Genomic DNA, 16,480 nt, shown 5'->3' with positions numbered 1-16,480 from the left:
CAAGGAAAAGGCCGATCCCTGGCAGGGTAAACCTTTTCTCCCCACCAGTGGGTCTCACTGGGACCATGCGCATCATTTGAGGGACAACTGGAGTTCCTCCTAATCAGTAGAGACACTGCTAATAACCTGGGAACAGCAAATTCGCAGAGCAACACATGCACAACACCCTATAACACATGCTATGACCAACCCAATTAAAACATACAGCAGCCAACTTCCCCAACCGGAGAACCACCCCATTTCTGTAGCCCACCACAAATCCTTGTTATAAAAATTACTCAATCTTTCCCCAACTTTCTTTATTTCTTGCACTTTATCCATAACATGCTGTCCCAGGTTAGTAATGTTCTCAGAAACATCAGGCACACAAGTGCAGCACTGTGAACCTATCATGGCACAAGTGCAACCTTTTTCAGCTAGGAGGAAATCAAAGGCCATTCTATTTTGTAAGGTGGTCAGGCGTAGGGCTATCATTTCAGGAGTAGTAGCTGAAATCTGTTTCTGTGTCTCAATCAAAGGATCAGCCATTGAATTAGCAAATTTTTCAAGTGCAGCTGCCAGGTTGATAATCTCTCGGGAATTACGAGCATCTCCATAAGAGGGGATAGCAATCATCCAGAATCATTCGGATTCTGAGATGTCACGGTGATGTAGACACAGATGCGGGTGAATATCTAATTTACTTATATAGCGAAGATAAGGATTCAAATATGCTAGGTACCAGCAGCCACTCCAGGTGGCAGTGGTAACGCCCTTACCCAAACTTCCGGTATCTTGATTAAAGAAGGAAGATAATTGTGGCATCCCAGGCAGCCAGGGATATGCTTTTTCTCCACAAACCCAGTATGTACCATTTAGAGGATTTTGAGGATCATAACTACCAGGGCTAGTAGATATGGTGTTTTGGCAACTACTGTTTCCCAGGTTATAGGTACCGGTTGCAAGGTTCGAACACCAACAGCTGGTGTTTATCGGCTTCTAAGGAGGCTTGATTTTTATCCCATGATCTGTATAGTTCCACCCATTAGCAGGTGGAGAGCGACGGAACCATCCTCTAAACAAATTGGATTCTGCATCATCTGACTGGGTGTGGAAATTTGTGAGATCCTTCACTTCTTCCTCAGTCATTGGTTTTGTCTGATAGGTGCTTGACTCGCCTCCATGTTGGGGAGTCTGGGCACATATCCAACAGGCGCCCTGTCCTACTTGCCTAACATAAGCGTGGCAAAAAGACAAAGAAGTGTTGGGGTGAGAATCCTTTGGGTATACTTCACAGAATATGCAAGGAGCAGAATATAGCAAAAGGCAGTATCCGATACATAATGCAAATTAGTTCACTGGTAACGACGGTTATAGGACTGCCGGACAATGTTTTTTTACAACGAGTGGCGTGGACCCAATCTTCCTTCCCTTTAATCGTCAGGGCTGTTCAAGTTGTTAGCAGCACAAGGTAGGGTCCTTTCCACCCTCTCATGCAATTCAGCTGCTGTTTTGCATAGAGGAAAATGAGTACAAACCCAACATTTAGTCCGATTAACTTGCAAGGCTATGGCCTGCATTCGTTGAACTGCAGCATTGGTAGTCCATGCCCCCACAAGGACCACACAGGACAGGATCCAAATCAGAGTCAGCATTCTGACAGCTCAGTTAAAGTTCTTGCACAAACACTTCCGTCTGAGGTCAGTGTCGGCTTGACGTGAGATGTGTGGATCCACAAGGGACGTCCTTCAACTTTCACGGCTGTATGGGTGGTGAGCAGGACTTGGAAAGGCCCCTCCCATCGAGGTTTCAAACAGTTCTTTCCCCTGAAGGTCTTTACCAGGACTAGGTCCCCGGGCTGGTATTGATGGCAATCTTCAATGGTGGGCTTTTTCTGAGCTTCTACTACCTGTATATGCAAGCTCTTGAGAGAATTAGGGTGAGAGCGCATAGTCATGAGCGCCAAGGGTAGAGCTTCAGGCCCTTTCAAACTGGTTTCTTCACATAATTTAGCTAGTTTGTTTCTCAGAATACCATTTTGTCTTTCCACCGCTCCAGTAGATTGGGGGTGGTATGGGCAGGAAAGGTGATGGTTGCATTGTAAGGCTTTCAACAGTTCCTTTATCACTTCAGCAGTAAAATGAACAACAATTTTACAACAATAACAGCATCATTGCGTCGGGTGGGATACACCTCCACCCATCGCGAGAACAAATATACTATAACTAAAACATAATTATATCCCATACATTTAGGCATTTGTATAAAGTCCATTTGTAGGTGTACAAACGGGCCCCATGGCTGGGGTCCCATTCCAGCAGTCACTGTGGGCATCTTGTCTAGGTTATGTCATTGACATAGGTATGACAGGCATTACTAATATAATACCTATTAGCATATTACTATTCACTATACATTCAACATTCATTCTACATACACGTGTTAAACCCCTGAGCTGGCAACCGGTCAAGTCATGATTCTTGTGTCGTGAGAGATTCAATGAATGCTCATTAGTTACCCATAAAGGGACTATCCCTTCATTAATCTGTCTTAAATTTTGTCGGGCTTGTTCCAGTGCCCAAGATCCATAGGTGCTGCATACATCATTTCTGCTCGCTTCATCTGAAATATTCTTCCCTATTTCAATTAATTTATTGATAGTCCCCGCATGACTTTCGAGCACGGTAGCCAGGCTTTGGATTAACCAATGATGTCCCTATATTGAATATCGTAGCGGCATCATTTATCAGGCTGCGCTTAACACGGTTCCCTCCCAAGCCTGATCGCATCTCGCCATTGAACTGAACCGCTTCAGTCATCAATTGGCACTTCAGAGCCGTATAGAGTGCTTGGGTATGGGTTGAGCACCACTGGGGCAGGACGACACCAGATACATTCAAGTCTACGGTACCAGCTCAAAGTGTACATTATCATACAAAACTTCTGATCAACCAGTATCAAACCATTCGCCGGTCCTGGACGCGTAGTCGGACAAGATGGGTCAGTTGGTGTGGTTTGAGGGGCTTCAATTATCTCTACTCGGACTGTGAAAGTAGATGTGGAAGGTGGCTGGGTAATGGCGGACCTCCCATGCCTGACCTGAAGCAAACCTTTACTACAATTTGAAAGCATGTGTTCTCCTACTGTTACCTTTATCATTCCCCGTTGCATGTCGCATTCGGCTCTGTCCAGGCTGTACCAAAGATCCTCCTGCAGTGCAGGATGAGCAGTGATGATCCCCGACCTTGTTGCCAGTACTGATAGGCCCACGACCAGGATCGTAGATCTGTGGAGACATTAACATCGGCTCCCGTTCTCTGGGTTACCGCTTGGTCAATTGTCATGAATCTTTAACTGTGTGTAATGCCTCCATTTACTTCCCGTTCTCATATCTACAAGTGCGCGTGTATCACCTGTCATAATTACCTGGTATGGTCCATTGTTGCTCTTTGGATTTGCCTGTTTCCATATCCTTAATCATCTGTCAATCTTTAACTTACTCTCTCAACTCATGTAATTGCCTATTTAATTCCCTTACATTGTCTTGTATTTTCCCTTTCTGTGGCCCTGCACCTCCTACTATAATACCTTCAGGTAATTGCATGGCCCTTACCTGTTATCATTTCAAATGGGGTGAACCTGTCGGTCCTGCTTGGGGTAGCCCACAGTGCATTAGAATATTGGGCTGTTCCCTGTCTCTTGATTGATGTTTTTTTTAAAGTTCAGTTCATCCTTTCCACCATCCCTGGACTCTGGGGGTGGTAAGGAATATGGAATTTCTGTTTAATCTCCATAAAATTACACACTTCTTTAATGACTCTCCCTGTGAAATTAATTCCCTGATCTGAATCCATCTGGGTAGACACCCCCATTCCTTCCAGTTTACTCTCTCCTGCTGCTGTCTCATGTCAGACCTCAATTACTTAAACAATTCTACAATGCACCTTCTTATCCTATCTTTCAATGGCTCAGTATCTTCACTTCCAGTGATGGTTCTCTCTGGGAGCTGCTTAACTCTGCCTGTCATCAAGGTGTTAATCCTGTGGTCTTACTTTTTGTAGCTCGCAGGCATGTTAAAATAATCAGTAATACATCTATTTAGCCTTTTTCCAGCTTTCCCTTTACTTGTATCCATCTTGTGGTAAATTGTTGTTAAGTATTATTTCTCCTTACATTTCAATTCCTGAACTACAGATTCTTCATAGTTTTACCTCTAAGTTTTCTTTCCTGACCATGATCATCCTAAGGTTTTCTTGAGTTCAGTTTCTCTATTGTCTTGATTGTTTAAAATGTTTCCTTACTCTTTAGGCCATATCAACTATTCCATTTCAAAGGGGATCTCTGTCTCTAGATCTTTGCTTATCTCCCCTGTGCAGTTCCAATGCCTCAGTTGATGGCCAGATTATCAAATTCAATTCCCTTAAAACAGTTTGTATATTATGTCCTCTTTCCCTAACTCATTCTCCTACTTGCCTCATACCATATTACACTTGTAACAGCTACCATCTTATCTTGTTCAGGTTGCCTGGAGAGACTTGAAAATATTCTCATAATAGTTTTAAAAACAAAAATCAGGTATTGATATGTTTTGCTTCCTTTTCTTCTTCTCAAAGATTTTGTCTTAAAAGTAATCCACTAAATTGAGTCTGACGCTTTTCTTTTAGAATTATCCCAGATTCATTAACTCGGCCAAAAATTGGATTTCTGCCAAACTTTGCCAAGGTCTTGAGTTTAGCTTCATATTTTGGGAACAGACTTTACAAATACAAAAGCTTGCAGCATTTGAATTAATGCCAATTGTTGTCAAACCTTTTAAAATGAAAATTCCCTTTTGAGAACTTTATAAGAACCAAATCTCAAATTTTTAAACCTTGTAAGAACTGTAATTTACACTATCAAAATTAAAACAACCTCTTTTTCATGTGTAACGATTTGTATCCAAGTTATAATTTCCGTATGTTTATCGACACATTCTTTATCTTAGAAAGCAACCTAGTGATTCAAAAGTAACCTGTTAAATTACACTGCACTTTATATCTCAAGATTGTCCCAAATTCAAATTCCAGTACTTTTGGAAAGCAGATTTCCTTTAATATTTAATTAATCTCTTCATAAAAAAACCCTTTTTATCCATTGGAACCATCTAGACCTTTATGTCTTTTGGTTTTCCTAGAATCCTTCTGAAATTCAAGTAATTTCTTTTTCTCAGAATTTTAGAATACTAACTTGTATGTAGTAATCCCAATCAGCTTGGAAGCTGATGATGAGGGTTATTCCCTACTAGTCTGCAAGGGAGTGATACAAGGGTTGGTTCATCTCAAACAAAGGCAAGCCCTGTTTTATCTTTACACTACCTTCAAATTATGATTTTTTCCAGAAATCTCAACTCAAACCTTATACTCAAAACTTTGGAATATTTAAATAAACTTTTCCTTTAATCTAATATGGGGCTTTCGACTACAGTGCTCAACTACAGACACACAAGACAATTCAGGGAAGAAAACACATTAAAGCTCACATACAAATGCTCCATTGCACACAAACAAACACATAGATAAAGGTATGTATCGATACTCCTATAATATTGAACTTAACTCTAAACGAATCTTCGAGTAGCAGTGGGGGAATAAAGGGATCTTGAAGGCTCCACCTATAGGAACATTCAAACTGATGAAAGCTCACATTTTCTCTGCTGTTGCTTGTCAATTGCTCATTAATCCCCTAGGGGTACCCTCCCTCTCTCTCTCTCTCTCTCTTCAGCACAAACAGTTCTTGTAACTTAGATCAATTCTTTTTTTTAAGTTACAGAAAATTCAGTAGCGGACTATCTACTTCCCTTAAAACATATTATAAGCGCTCAATTCTGTCCCGATTAAAAGTTCCAGCTGGTGAGAAGCTCTCTCCTTTACTTTGAGTCCATTTAACCCAATCAGAAACGCATTGGACAATTTCAGGACCGTAATGGACACAAAAGAAAACACAGAAATTACTTACTTTTCACCTCCGGAGGACTCGAACCCCTGGGTATCCTACTACTACTTTTTAACCTCCATCCATTTCTCATTCCGTTTTCTTGCCCATCTTCAAAGTTCCTGATTTAAGCTCTGGTTTCACCGGTTTCGGTTTGTTCTTAGTACTTTGCGAAGCGGGGAGAGCGGCAGAGCCCGCTCTGCTGTTGCGACCTCCCATTTTTCTGAAAAGAAAACACAATTAACAGCGCAGCGCATTTCCTACCCTATGCGCTCACCGGTGTTTAAGAGTTCCTTAACAAGTCCTCCAGTTCCTCAGGTATTTTGAATCTGGTCAGTAGCTACCCTTTTTCAAGCACTCCCCCTTTCAGCTAGGATGCTTTTCGACCCCTTTCACCTCTCCAACTTAAGCGGTAGTTGGGACGCTATTTAACTGCACACTCCCTTTCGGCTAGGATGCAGGTCGTACTCTCCCCAACTTGGGAAAGTAGTTCCTCCCTGTTTCCGTGAGGGTTCTTTTTTAGAGATCCGATGGCCCAGAATTTTTTTCGTCCCCCTTTCACCCCTCCAACTTAAGAGGTAGCTGGGACGCTAATTATCACCCCTCCAACTTAAGAGGTAGCTGGGACGCTAATTATAACGCCTCCAACTTAAAGAGGTAGCTGGCCTTCAGTCGGATCCCATCCTCATCGCCAATTTGTTGCGGAAAACGGAGTGAACACTCAGACCCAGGAGGTTTGTCTCGGAAACCTTTAATGAATCGTGATATCACGGCAAGCCCAGCAGCATACAACGGAGCTAGCCGGCACTCTGAGGAAGCATCAGAGTACACACATAGTTATAGTAAAAGCGTGCATAACAGGGGTCATGCAAATTACAAAAGCTGCTTGACCCTTAGTAATTAATAACATTGAAATTTTATCTTTGGCATGCATACAGTTGTTCTGTCTTAGTTTATAATTACGCAAAAGCCTTGAGTAGTTACACAAAACCTTGAGTAGCCCATCTGGCAACTAGTCATCTGGACAGACAACATATAGCATGACCAGGCCCTGTCTCATGTGCTGATAACAGACATCCTAACTTTGTTTCAAGGACTCTTGGTAGTTTGTTTATGATACTTGTTTTTCTTCCTTCCCAATAGTTGACAGTGCAGGTTTGTCTGCTACTGGTGCAAGGAGACTTCGTTGTAGCATTCCACTATGGTTTAACCACTTAACCCTTTGTCATCCTCTAGATGTATTTTATTCTCCCATACTTAATAAAGCAGTGGAATGTTACAGATTACTGTAACATTGTGTATCAGATCAATGAGAATGTCACTGTGAAAGAAACTGGAATATTAAGTGACTTATGAAAAAATCACATATCTGCCTAGGAGAGGATAACCTTTGGAGCTAATCCCATGAAAGAAGAAATGCTTTTCAGTTAATGATCAACTAAATTGAAGTGTCGACAGCACAAGGTGAAACACATGAAGGAGCTGCATGCTGTTTGGACTGGGAGGCAACAGGACTGAACTCTGCACCCACTTACTCACATCCACTTTCAGCCTGATAAAAACAAAAAACTGTGTTTTGGATTTCCAGCATCCAAAAACAGAATTACCTGGAAAAACGCTGAGTCTTTCCAGGTAATTCTGTTTTTGTTTTGTTTTCCACTTTCAGCCTGACTGCTCATGACTGCTTTATATTTCAGTTTTATTGGTAGATTATCTTTGCAGATAATCTCCTCCACTACCATCGGTTAGAGACAGTCAGTCCCCTTGTCGTTCCTGCCTTTTCCAGGGAGTATTAGAACTGTTTTCCAGGCCTTTCATTGCATCTGGTTTATTTTCACAAACTGCACCCATTTCTATTGCTGTTCAATTAGAAATCCGGGGAATGATGAGAATCCAGTTTCGCAGATCAGTTATTTATCTAATCCCTTCCCTTGGACTGTCTTTCAATGATCACGGACATATTTTGGATCAAACTTCCTTAATTTATCCAATTTGTGCACCAAATTACCCCATTTAGCTTGATTTATCATTTATTAAACATGATATCACTGAATCCAGAACCTCCACAGTTTTACCTCAGAGGCTGGTCGTCCCCATTCTCACAAACGAAATTCTCTCTGTACTCCCTGATCTATTTCCTTACCTTGATTATGCCAGGTTGATTTTTGACTTTATCACAATGGCAATAAGTAGCATCACCTGGGCTGATCACACACCCCTCACAGAAGCCACCAGATCCTCCTTTCTGTTTTCTGTTACAGCCCATGTTTAATGTCTGGGTGTTAAAGATGAGAATCATCTCCAAGTTTCTGCCATTCTCTGAACACTGGAGAGAGGTGAGCAGCTCCCAAATTTTTAAGCCCCTTTCACAATCTTCTAACCTCCCAACAGCTCTTCCCACCGTCTTCCACAGGAGAGGCCACTCTCAAGTGTTGCTCTGTTTAGGATGAGAGCTGTCAGCCCTGGCTCCTGCTCCATAATTTGTTTACTGCAGCGAAGAACATGTCAAATCAACCAAGCCCACAGCAATTTTATGGGAATAAAAATCCGACTTTATTGAAATACATACAAGGTTTGTAATTCTCCATGAAGAATGATCACACTCTGATACTACTTAGCTCTGAATCACACATTTCAGCGGTCAATGTTATTGCCCCAATGTCAATGTTGAATATTATTACTGGTGAGAAGGGCTCTAGTGTAGTGACAATCTAGAGGTTTATCAGTCTCAGGACAAGGGGCTAGTCATTTAGGACTGAGATGACAAGAAATTACTTTACTTAAATCCCACTGTGACCAGGTATGACTTTAAATTCCAAAGCAGGTCATTTGTGATTTTAGCACCAGATACAAGAATTCCATTAAAAATCTGAGTTGACAAATGTCCTTCAAGGCAATGGCACTTACTGTTCCCACTCAGTGACTCCAACTGCACAGCGTAGGCAATAAGCTGGGATTTATTAAAAAAAAACTCAAGCCAACAAGGGATCGGACAAACAATAATTGTAACTTTGCAAATATATTGCCCACACCCTAATAGCAAGCTTTAAAAAGTGCAGTTGGGTGTTTAGAAGTGAAATTCACCTTCAGCAGAATCACAAATGGGCAACAGTACAGGATTATACAGGCTTTTGGCGAGACAGCACCTGGAATACCGTGTGCAGTTTTGGTCTCCATATTTAAGGAAGGATATACTTGCATTGGAGGAAGTACAGTGAATGTTCACTAGATTGGTCCCTGGGATGAGAGGGTTTTCCTATGATGAGAGGCTGAGTAAATTGGGCCTTATATTCTCTGGAGTTTAGAAGAATGAGAGGCAATCTCATTGAAAACTATAGAATTCTGAAGGGACTTCATAGGGTAAACGCTGAGATTGTTTCCGCTGGTCAAGGAATCTAAAATGTGGGGGCACTCTGAGATGACACTGGATCTCAAAAGGCTGATGTAGTTTCTGGAATGTCTAATGATAATCCCATGAGCTATGATACATGTGCATTAATCCTTTTACATGTACAGCTGGTGGCCAACTGCACAATGCTGCATTTGCTAGCAAAACAAAGTTTTTTATTCATTCATGGGATGTGGGCTTTGCTGGCTGGGCCAGCATTTATTGCCCATCCCTAATTGCCCTTGAGAAGGTGGTGGCGAGCTGCCTTCTTGAACCGCTGCAGTCCATGTGGTGTAGGTACACCAACTGTGCTGTTAGGAAGGGAGTTCCAGGATTTTGACCCAGCGACAGTGAAGGAACGGTGATATATTTCCAAGTCAGGATGGTGAGTGACTTGGAGGGGAACTTCCAGGTGGTGACATTCCCATCTACCTGCTGCCCTTGTTCTTCTAGATAGTGGCAGTCATGGGTTTGGAAGTTACTGTCTAAGGAGTATTGGTGACTTTCTGCTGTGCACCTCGATTGGATCATCCCTTAATCTTGTATACTCAAGGGAGTGTAACTATTGATGTGGATGAGGCAGCACCAAGTGAGGGACTAAGGAAGGGGTAGAACAGGGGGAAGGATTGACAAGGGCTTGGAGCTTCCTTCAGGGAGTCTAACTACAAAGTGCCTTCCTCCAGCCTAGTGGGAGCTGTGGCTTCAATGAATCAGCTAGAGATCAGAGAGTCCTGCAGCTCCAGGCTCCACATTCAGGATTTTAGAAGTCATTGGGAGTAATTTGAAGGGGTCTCATACCTTACTACTCCCTATGTCACATGGTATAGTTCAACACATGTAGACAGAGATCAAGCTAATGCCAGCAGCTGTAACATCTGGAGTGGTGACCTCAATTACACAGGCCATAGAGACATTAACGCTATTGTCCATGATGCTCAGCTACTGCTATCAACATCTCCCACACAATGTCTTGGTTGAATTCAACTCCTAAGGCAAAGACCACTGAAAACCATGAGAGAAGTAGTAGTCTCGCTACAACTGTACAGGACTTTGGTGAGATCACTTCTGGAATACTCTGCGCAATTCTGGTCTCCATATTTAAGAAATGATTTACTTGCACTGGAGGTGGTACAGCAAAGATTCACTAGATTGTACCTGGGATGAGGGGTTGTGTTCAGGTGAGAGGGTAAGTGAATTGGGTCTATATTCTCTGGAGTTTAGAAGAATGCGAGATGATCTCATTGAAACCTATAAAACTCTGAAGGGGCTTGATAGGGTAAACACTGAGAAATTATTTTCACTGGTCGGGGAATCTAAAATGTGGGGGCACAGTCTCAGGATAAGGGACTGATCATTTAAGACTGAGATGAGGAGAAATTTCTTCACTCAGAGGGTTGTGAATCTTTGGAATTCTCAACCCCAGAGGGTTATGGATGCTCCATCATTGAATATATTTAAGGCCGGGATAGACAGATTTTTGGCCTCTCAGGGAATCAAAAAATATGGGGAGTGGGCAGGAAAGGGGAGTTGAAATCCAAGATCAGCCAAGATCATATTGAATGGCAGAGCAGGCTTGCTGGGCCATTTGGTCTAGTCCTGGTTTTTATGTTCTTATGTGAGAAGGTGACTGGGGTCCCTTGCAACAGACAGTTGTCGAGCAGCATCACTAAAACTCATCACCCATCTGCCACTCTTGTCCGTAGATGATCCATGACACGCGCACAAAAAGAAGAGGAATAGGTAAAAGTGCCCAAAGAATCGGGTTTTACCTCCAAACCATCACCTGTGTCATTTTGTTCAAATGAAAGACCTGCCAATTCCTGTAGTGGACAATTTGTACCCATCAAGAGCCCTTCAATGTAATGCTTAACCAGCGTTCTTATACACACAGTGGACTCAACAGGTCAAACCTTTCACTCAACTGGTTAATTCAGATGACATGCTTAGAGCAGGTGAATGGAGTCTTATCTTACTGTGCACTGTCCTGAGTCATTTTGAGTCTGAAGTCTTGTATCTGTGGGGGATAGGTTGATTGGTCGGTGAGGCAAGGAATACTGGCGAATCAGCATCAAGATGTCCGAAAGAAACGTTAATAAAATCAGCAATGCCATTGCAGGAAAGGTAGCAGACACTAAACAAGATTGTTTCTGATTGGTATATTAATAAGTGATATAACTGACTAATCGAATTGCTAACTGATAATTATTTTGCTGCAGTGTGTGTGTGTCTGAGAGGATTCAGGACAGATTGTGCAGGAACCCAAGGACTATGCGATGCCACTCCTCAGGGTTATTGAGGTAACAGGCATGCTGGGCCCCCTTCATTATGTGCACCTTGTGGTTGGCCAGGTTTTTCAGGTTGTTGAATGAAGCCTCACCCATCGGCTTGTCCTCTGCACCGTAGACAATCAATGTTGGGGTCTGTCACAAACATAAAGCAAGAATCAGTAACTGGGGCTCTCAGTGCAGTAAGCTGATAGTAGCAATGTGCAGTGGAGCCTCGTGAAACCACATTTTCCAACATGCTAAATCATGGTAATGCTTGGAGTTACTTTAAGAGCTGCTAGATCTTGCAAAGCTCCCCAGCGGTTTACCAATAAAGGCCACTCTTGTACACAGCCATACTGACTAACAACAACAGTCTGCAATTAGAGGGTGTCTTCAAGGCAGAAAAACATCCCAAGCCCCTCACAGGATGGAATCAAAGTATTGGACACTGAGTGAATAAGGGAGACATAAGGAGGGATGACCAAATGCTTGGTCAAAGAGGTAGGTTATAAGGAAGATATTGAAGGAGGGGGGAGACGTTTATGGAGAGTTTACCATAACTTAGGAGCTCAGCACTTGAAGGTAGAGCTGCCAACGGTCGGACAAAGTGAAAGGGGAAGAAGGAGAGAATTCCTGATATAAATGTTGGAGCTGGAGCATGTTACAGAGATAGGGGAGGAACACTATTGGGATTTGAGGGAGTGAAGATGGGAGGGGGGTCAATGGCGAAGGGTGAGGCGATGATTGAGCAGATCAGTGACTGTAGGAGTACCACAGTGAATGAAGGACCACAAGCATCCCAGGTTCAGTCCTTACTCAGTGCTAGCGCATTGGGAACTGCAACTGATCTCAGCATCCCTGAGTTTGGAGGGAACTAGGGAGAGGGGAAATCAGCCAGAGTGCTTGGTCCTGATCACTGTCCAGTGACCCCTGGGTTAGAGAGAGAGGGGAAATCAGCCAGAGTGCCTGCTCCTGATCACTGTCCAGTGATCCCTGAGTTAGAAGGAGGGGAAATCAGCCAGGGTTCCTGCTGCTGATCTCTGTCCAGTGACCTCTGGTTTAGAGAGAGAGGGGAAATCAGTCTGGGTTCCTGCTCCTGATCACTGTCCAGTGATCCCTGAGTTAGAAGGAGGGGAAATCAGCCAGGGTTCCTGCTGCTGATCTCTGTCCAGTGACCTCTGGTTTAGAGAGAGAGGGGAAATCAGTCTGGGTTCCTGCTCCTGATCTTTGTCCAGTGAACCCAGGGTTAGAGAGAGGGGAAATCAGCCAGGGTTCCTGCTCCTGATCACTGTCCACTGACCCCTGGGTTAGACAGAGGGGAATTCAGCCAGTGTTCCTGCTCCCAATCTCTGACCAGTGACATCTGGGTTAGAGAGAGGAGAAAAATCAGCCAGGGTTCCTGCTCCTGATCACTGTCCAATGATCCCTGGGTTAGACAGAGGGGAATTCAGCCAGTGTTCCCGCTCCCGAAATTGTCCAGTGACACATGGGTTAGAGAAAGAGGGGAAATCAGCTGGAGTTCCTGCTCCCGATCACTGTCTAGTGACCACAGGGTTAGAGAGTCAGGAGACCAGCCAATGTTCCTGATCATTGTCCAGTGACCCCTGGGTTAGAGAAACAGGAAATCAACCAGGATTCCTGCTCCTGATCACTGTCCATTGACTGCTGAGTTAGAACATAAGAACAAAAGAAATAGGAGCAGGAGTGCACCATTCGGCCCCTCAAGCCTACTTTACCTTTCAATAAGATCAGGGCTGATCTTCTTGTGTTCCGATTTCCACATTCCCATCTAACCCCGATAACCTTTGATTCCCTTGCTTAACAAGAACCTAACTACAACAAAAACAGAAAATGCTGGAAAAACCCAGCAGGTCTGACAGCATCTGTGGAGAGAAAATAAAACAGAGTTAACATTTTGAGTCCGTATGACTCTTCTACAGAGCTAAAGACAAATAAAAATATAGTGAAATTTATATGGTTTAAGGGGGGGGCGGAGCAGGTGAAGCTGGATAGAAGGTCAGCGATAGGTGGAGGCAAAGGAGAGATTGCTAGAGATGTCATGGACAAAAGGACAAAGGGGTGTTAATGGCAGTGCTGGCTAAAGGAGGTGCTGATGGTGGCATTAAGGTCAGAAAGCAGAATGTGATAATAACAGGACAAGGGTAAGCACTCTGGAAAGAACAATATGAACAAGTGACAGATGTGTCCTTGTTGGGGTGGGGAAAAAGATTGAAAAAGAATAAAAGGTGGGGATAAAACGATGAATAAAAGTGAAAATAAATAAAAATAAAAAAAGTAAAAAAATAAAAATTATAAAATTAAAAAATTAAAATGAATATTGAAAAAAGGGGTAAAGATGGAGGAGAAAGTTCATGATCTGAAGTTGTTGAACTCAATGTTAAGTCTGGAAGGCTGTAAAGTGCCCAGTCGGAAGATGAGGAATTGGGGGTGATGGAGGGGTGCACTAGGGTGTCCCGGAGGGAACGGTCCCTACGGAATGCTGGGGAAGATGTGTTTGGTGGTGGCATCATGCTGGAGTTGGCAGAAATGGCAGAGGATGATCCTTTGAATGCGGAGGCTGGTGGGTTGAAAACTGAGGACAAGGGGGACCCTATCATGTTTCTGGGAGGGAGAGGAAGGTGTGAGGGCAGAGGCAGAGGCACGGGAGATGGGTCGGACACGGTTGAGGGCCCTGTCAACCACCGTGGATGGGAAACCTTGGTTAAGGCAGAAGGAAGACATGTTAGAAGCGCCATTTTGGCATCATCGGAACAGATGCGACGGAGGCGAAGGAACTGGGAGAATGGGATGGAGTCTTTACAGGAAGCGGGGTGTGAGGAGCGGTAGTGGAGGTAGCTGTGGGAGTCAGTAGGCTTGTAATGGATATTGGTGGACAGTCGATCACCAGAAATTGAGACAGAGAGGTCAAGGGAAGGAAGGGAAGTGTCAGAGATGGACCATGTGAAAATGATGGAGGGGTGGAAATTGGAAGCAAAATTGATAAAATTTTCCAGGTCCAGATGAGAGCATGAAGCAGCACCGAAGCAGTCACCGATGTACCAGAGAAAGAGTTGTGGGAGGGGGCCTGAGTAGGACTGGAACAAGGAATGTTCCACATACCCCATAAAGAGACAGGCGTAACTGGGGCCCATGCGGTACCCTTGGCCACACCTTTTATTTGGAGGAAATGAGACAAGTTAAAGGAGAAATTGTTCGGTGAGAGAACAAGTTCAGCCAAATTGAGGAGAGTAGTGGTGGATGGGGATTGTTCGGGCCTCTGTTCAAGGAAGAAGTGGAGAGTCCTCAGACCATCCCGGTGGGGGATGGAGGTGTAGAGGGATTGGATGTCCATGGTGAAGAGGAGGCGGTTGGAGCCAGGGAACTGGAAATTGTTATGGTGTAGGGCATCAGAGGAATCGCGGACGTAGGTGGGAAGGGACTGGACATGGGGACAGAGAACGGAGTCAAGATGAGAAGAAATTAGTTCCGTGGGGCAGGAACAGGCTGACATGATCAATCTACCGGGACCGCTCTGTTTGTGGATTTTGGGGTGGAGGTAGGAGCGGGCCATCGAAGGTTGGGAGACTATGAGGTTGGAAGCTGTGAATGGAAGATCTCCAGAGGAGATGAGGTCAGGGTCAGTCCTGGAAACAATGGCTTGATGTTCGGTGGTGGGTTCATGGTCCGGGTGAGGTAGGAGGAAGTGTCTGCGAGTTGGCGCTCAGCCTCTGTGAGGTAGAGGTCAGTACGCCAGACAACAACAGCACCACCCTTGTCAGCGGGATTGATGACAAAGTCAAGGTTGGACCTGAGAGAACGGAGTGCGGCAAGTTCAGAAGGAGACAGGTTAGAGTGGGTGAGAGGAGCAGAGAAATTGAGATGGCTGATGTCACGCCGACAGTTCTCAATGAAAAGATCAAGAGCAGGAAACAGGCCAGAGGCCCACCATCATCCCCTCTCCCCATCCCACCCTACAAGGGCCAACTGTCACTTGCTCATGTTATTCTTTCCAGAGTGCTTACCCTTGTCCTGCTATTATCACATTCTGCTTTCTTACCTTAATGCCACCATCAGCACCTCCTTTAGCCAGTACCACTACCATTATCACCCCTTTGTCCTTTTGTCCAGGACATCTTTGTCAATCCCTCCTTTGCCTCCACCTATCACTAGCTCTCTATCCAGCTTCACCTGCTCCACCCCCCTTAAACAGTATAAATTTCATCACATTTTACTTCTCTTTAGCTCTGAAGAAGAGTCATATGGGCTCGAAATGTTAACTCTGGTTTTTTTTCTCTCCACAGATGCTGATAGGCTGAGTTTTTCTAGCATTTTCTGTTTTTGTTTCAGATTTCCAGCATTTGCAGTATTTTGCTTGTATCTGCAAAAATCTAACTAACTCTGCCTTAAAAATATCCTATGATCCCGCCTCCACCACCTTCTGAGGCAGAGTTGGAAAGTCACACAGCCCTCAGAGAAAAAAATTCTCCTCATCTCTGTCCTAAAAGGGTGACCCCTAATTTTAAAACAGTGCCCCCTTGTTCTGGACTCACCCACAAGAGGAAACATCCTTTTGACGTCCACCTTGTCAAGGCTGTTCAGGATATTGTATACTTCAATCAAATCACCCCTCACTCTTCTAAACTCCAGTGGAAACAAGCCAAGTCTGTCCGACCTTTCCTCATAAGACAACCCACTCATTCCAGGTATCAACCTAGTAAACCTCCTTTGAACCGCCTCCAATGCATTTACATCCTTCTTTAAATAAGGAGACCAAAACTGCTCACAGTATTCGAGATGCAGTCTCACCAATGCCCTGTATAACTGAAACATAAATCCTTACCTTTATGTTCAATCCCTCGCGTAATAAAGGATAGCA

At 43.9% G+C, this 16,480-nt stretch overlaps 1 protein-coding gene across 2 annotated transcripts in view; it reads right to left on the bottom strand.

Annotated features, from left to right (window-relative positions):
• Window positions 1–8,478: 8,478 nt before the first annotated feature.
• Window positions 8,479–16,480, bottom strand: part of abhd14b (abhydrolase domain containing 14B) — a 76,159-nt gene continuing 68,157 nt past the window's right edge. For both annotated transcript variants that reach the window (XM_041192564.1, XM_041192565.1), the window contains exon 4: window positions 8,479–11,757. In XM_041192564.1, coding sequence (XP_041048498.1) covers window positions 11,575–11,757 — 183 coding nt within the window. In that variant the 3' untranslated portion in view covers window positions 8,479–11,574. The remainder of the gene's footprint in view (window positions 11,758–16,480) is intronic.

This window comes from Carcharodon carcharias, chromosome 7 (assembly GCF_017639515.1).
Source record: "Carcharodon carcharias isolate sCarCar2 chromosome 7, sCarCar2.pri, whole genome shotgun sequence".
Classification (NCBI taxonomy): Eukaryota; Metazoa; Chordata; class Chondrichthyes; order Lamniformes; family Lamnidae; genus Carcharodon; species Carcharodon carcharias.
The sequence above is the reverse complement of the archived record's forward strand: the minus strand, read 5'-3'. Positions and strand labels throughout refer to the sequence as shown.